This window comes from Mustela nigripes, chromosome 16 (genome assembly GCF_022355385.1).
Source record: "Mustela nigripes isolate SB6536 chromosome 16, MUSNIG.SB6536, whole genome shotgun sequence".
In the NCBI taxonomy this organism is placed as follows: domain Eukaryota; kingdom Metazoa; phylum Chordata; class Mammalia; order Carnivora; family Mustelidae; genus Mustela; species Mustela nigripes.
Window position 1 is genome coordinate 3,444,265 of NC_081572.1, and position 2,908 is coordinate 3,447,172.

Sequence of the window (2,908 nt, forward strand, 5' to 3'; positions counted from 1 at the left end):
TATTGGACAGACAGAGACCACAAGTAGGCAGAGAGGCAGGCAGAGAGAGAGGAGGAAGCAGGCTCCCTGCTGAGCAGAAAGCCCGATGTGGGGCTCGATCCCAGGACCCCGGGATCATGACCCGAGCTGAAGGCAGAGGCTTTAACCCACTGAGCCACCCAGGCGCCCCCTAGCAAAGCATTTTAAGGATTATAAAACACAAATTTATTTATTTTTATAAAAGATTTTATTTGTTTTTGAGAAAGAGAGACAGAGCGTGCACCAGTGGGGGGGCGGGGGAGAGGGGTAAAGGGAGAAGCAGGCTCCCCGCTGAGCAGGGAGCCCTATGTGGGACTCGATCCCAGGACCCTGGGATCATGACCTGAGCTGAAGACAGACATTTAACTGACTGAGCCACCCAGGCGCCCCCACAAATTTCTTTAGAAAACATAAAACCTGGGGCGCCTGGGTGGCTCAGTGGGTTAAGCCTCTGCTTTCGGCTCAGGTCATGATCTCAGGGTCTTGGGATTGAGCCCCGCATCGGGCTCTCTGCTCAGCCGGAAGCCTGCTTCTCCCTCTCTCTCTGCCTGCCTCTCTGCCTGCTTGTGATCTCTGTCTGTCAAATAAATAAATAAAGTCTTAAAAAAAAATTAAGAAAAAAACCATAAAACTTGGTGGGGGGGTGAGGGCACTGGATGATGGGAATTAAGGAGGCACGAGACGTGATGGGCACTGGGTGCTGCACGCGACTATCAATGAACACTACATCAAAAACTAATGATGTACTGATGATGTCGGCTAATAAAATTTAAATTAAAAATAACTAAAAAACCCACAAAAATTATGATTCTCTAAGTGAGTTTCTGGTTTAATTGTTATACAACACTCTCAGCTTCATCAAAAGGAAATATGGTGCCACACCTACAGCATCCATTTACAAAAAGGACTTTGGGGAGTCAGTCTGGACTACTCCCACTGCCACACTGCTCCTCTCCCCACTAGCACCAGAAAAAGACACTCAAGAGAAACGTCTTTTTCAAAAGAATTCGTGGAGACTGCCTCCAACATCCCTTAGCAGTCAATTTCAACGTTCAACAATGAACAATGAATTGTTTTTCCGCCGTTTAAACACATACAGGGACATGACAAACTTGCCTGAACACCTCATCTTTGAGGAGAGAGCATTTCTTGAAACCTTAAACCAAATTTCCCGGTGGTTTGATGCCAAGACGTAGAAGTCACCTGATCTCACCACCCACTGCTATGGCCAGGTCTTGGCTAAGCACCAACCACAGAAAACGCAGAGGCCACCTCGCCCCCGGCCCCGCCCCCACCGGGGTTCGGCGATGGGAAACTTAAAGCCATTCTGATCAGCAAGATGCTACCACGGAAAAGTCACCCCGAACCAAAGCTGAAGTCTGGCTGAAAATCATCCGCTGCTGCTCGGTGTAACGCAAGCTCCTTCCCAGGAGCAGCAGCAGCGCGCGCGACTGGGGCGCGACTGGCCCACAGACCTGCGCGCGGACGCCAGGACGTCCCACCGCACCCCGCAAGCAGCACAGATAAAATCTGAGATAATGCAAACTCTTCTAAAGGACGCACCTCTAATTTTTTTTTTCCCCTTTAAAGGGTCAAATGTAGAGGCGCCTGGGTGGCTCAGTGGGTTAAAGCCTCTGCCTTCGGCTCAGGTCGTGATCCCGGGGTCCTGGGAGCGAGCCCCGCGTCGGGCTCTCTGCTCCGCGGGAGGCCCGCCCCCCTCCCCGCCTGCCTCTCTGCCTGCTCGTGATCTCTGTCTGCCAAATAAATACAACCTTTAAAAAAATAAAGGGTCACGTGTAAGGCTTGAGTCTCTCGGGTAAGAGAGCCACTTGCACACACGAGATCCTTTTTTCCCTGTAACGTTAGCAAGGCCGACAGGCCTCTCGGGTCGGCGCGCCCTCGGCCAATGTCGACTCTGAAAGACCGCGGCCTGAAGAAGCGGCTTCAGAGCCTCCCCCCCCACTTACATAACTCACTTCAGTACTTTTCCAGAACGCGGGCCCTTTGGCAAGTGTGAAGGGGGCGCCGAGTGGCTCCTCGGGCCGCCTCACTGCCCTCTGCCGCACCACGCACCACGCGCCGCCCGCACAGGCCCGGCCCGGCTCCTTCACCCCGGCCCGGCCGAGCCGCGGCCGCCACCGCGCAAGGCCCAGACAGACCCCGTCAGACCGCGAGCGGCGCCCCCCGCGACCAGCCCCTCCAACGCCCGCCGCCGGGGGCCCCGGGACCTCGCGCTCGGTTCCCGGCCGCCTCCCCGGCCCCTGCGTGAGCGCACTCCCGGCGCGGGGGAGAGGCAGGGCTGCGGCCGCGCCCCCGCCGCGGCAGGCCCGGCCGCCTCTCACCTCCTGCGCCGGCGGTCCCGGTTCCTGCCCAGGCGGTCGGACAGGCGCCCCAGGAGCGCGGCCAGCCCGGGGCGGCCAGGCAGCAGGCCCAGCAGCCGCCTCCAGAGCACCGGCCCGGCCGCCGCCGCCGTCGCCGCCGCCATGGAGACTCGGCGCTTCCGCTTCCGGCGCGCAAGAACTTTATTGACAGCGGCGCTCGCGGACACGGGGAGGGGGCGGGGCGGACGCAGGGGAGCGGGCGGCGCGCAGGCGCAGGCGCAGCGGGCTGAGCCGCTCTTCTCCCTCCGGTCCCGCCGCACCCCGCGCTCCTGAGCGTGCTGGCCTGGCGCCCGCCAGGTCACGCCCAGCACCCAGGCTCCGGGACAGGTGCGCTGGGCCGGCCCCCGAGCGTGCGGTTCTGCGCCCCGAGGGCCGCGCGTCCGTGGAGCCGAGAGCACCTCCTGTAGCTGACCTTCAAAAGGGACACCTTGCAGGATCCTGAAGGGGGGAGAGGCGGTGGGGGCAGATGGGGTCCGAAACATGGGGCTCCTGGGACGACCCACTGGGAC

General features: G+C 59.6%; 1 protein-coding gene across 5 annotated transcripts in view; it reads right to left on the minus strand.

The window, feature by feature from the left end:
• The window catches only part of PGS1 (phosphatidylglycerophosphate synthase 1), a 36,616-nt gene extending 34,091 nt beyond the window's left edge, over window positions 1-2,525 (minus strand). For all 5 annotated transcript variants that reach the window (XR_009400241.1, XR_009400242.1, XM_059379092.1 and 2 more), the window contains exon 1: window positions 2,361-2,525. Coding sequence is in view for 3 of the 5 variants with exons in the window: in XM_059379092.1 (XP_059235075.1) it covers window positions 2,361-2,503 (143 nt within the window). In the remaining 2 variants the exon portion in view is untranslated. The remainder of the gene's footprint in view (window positions 1-2,360) is intronic.
• Window positions 2,526-2,908: the final 383 nt, after the last annotated feature.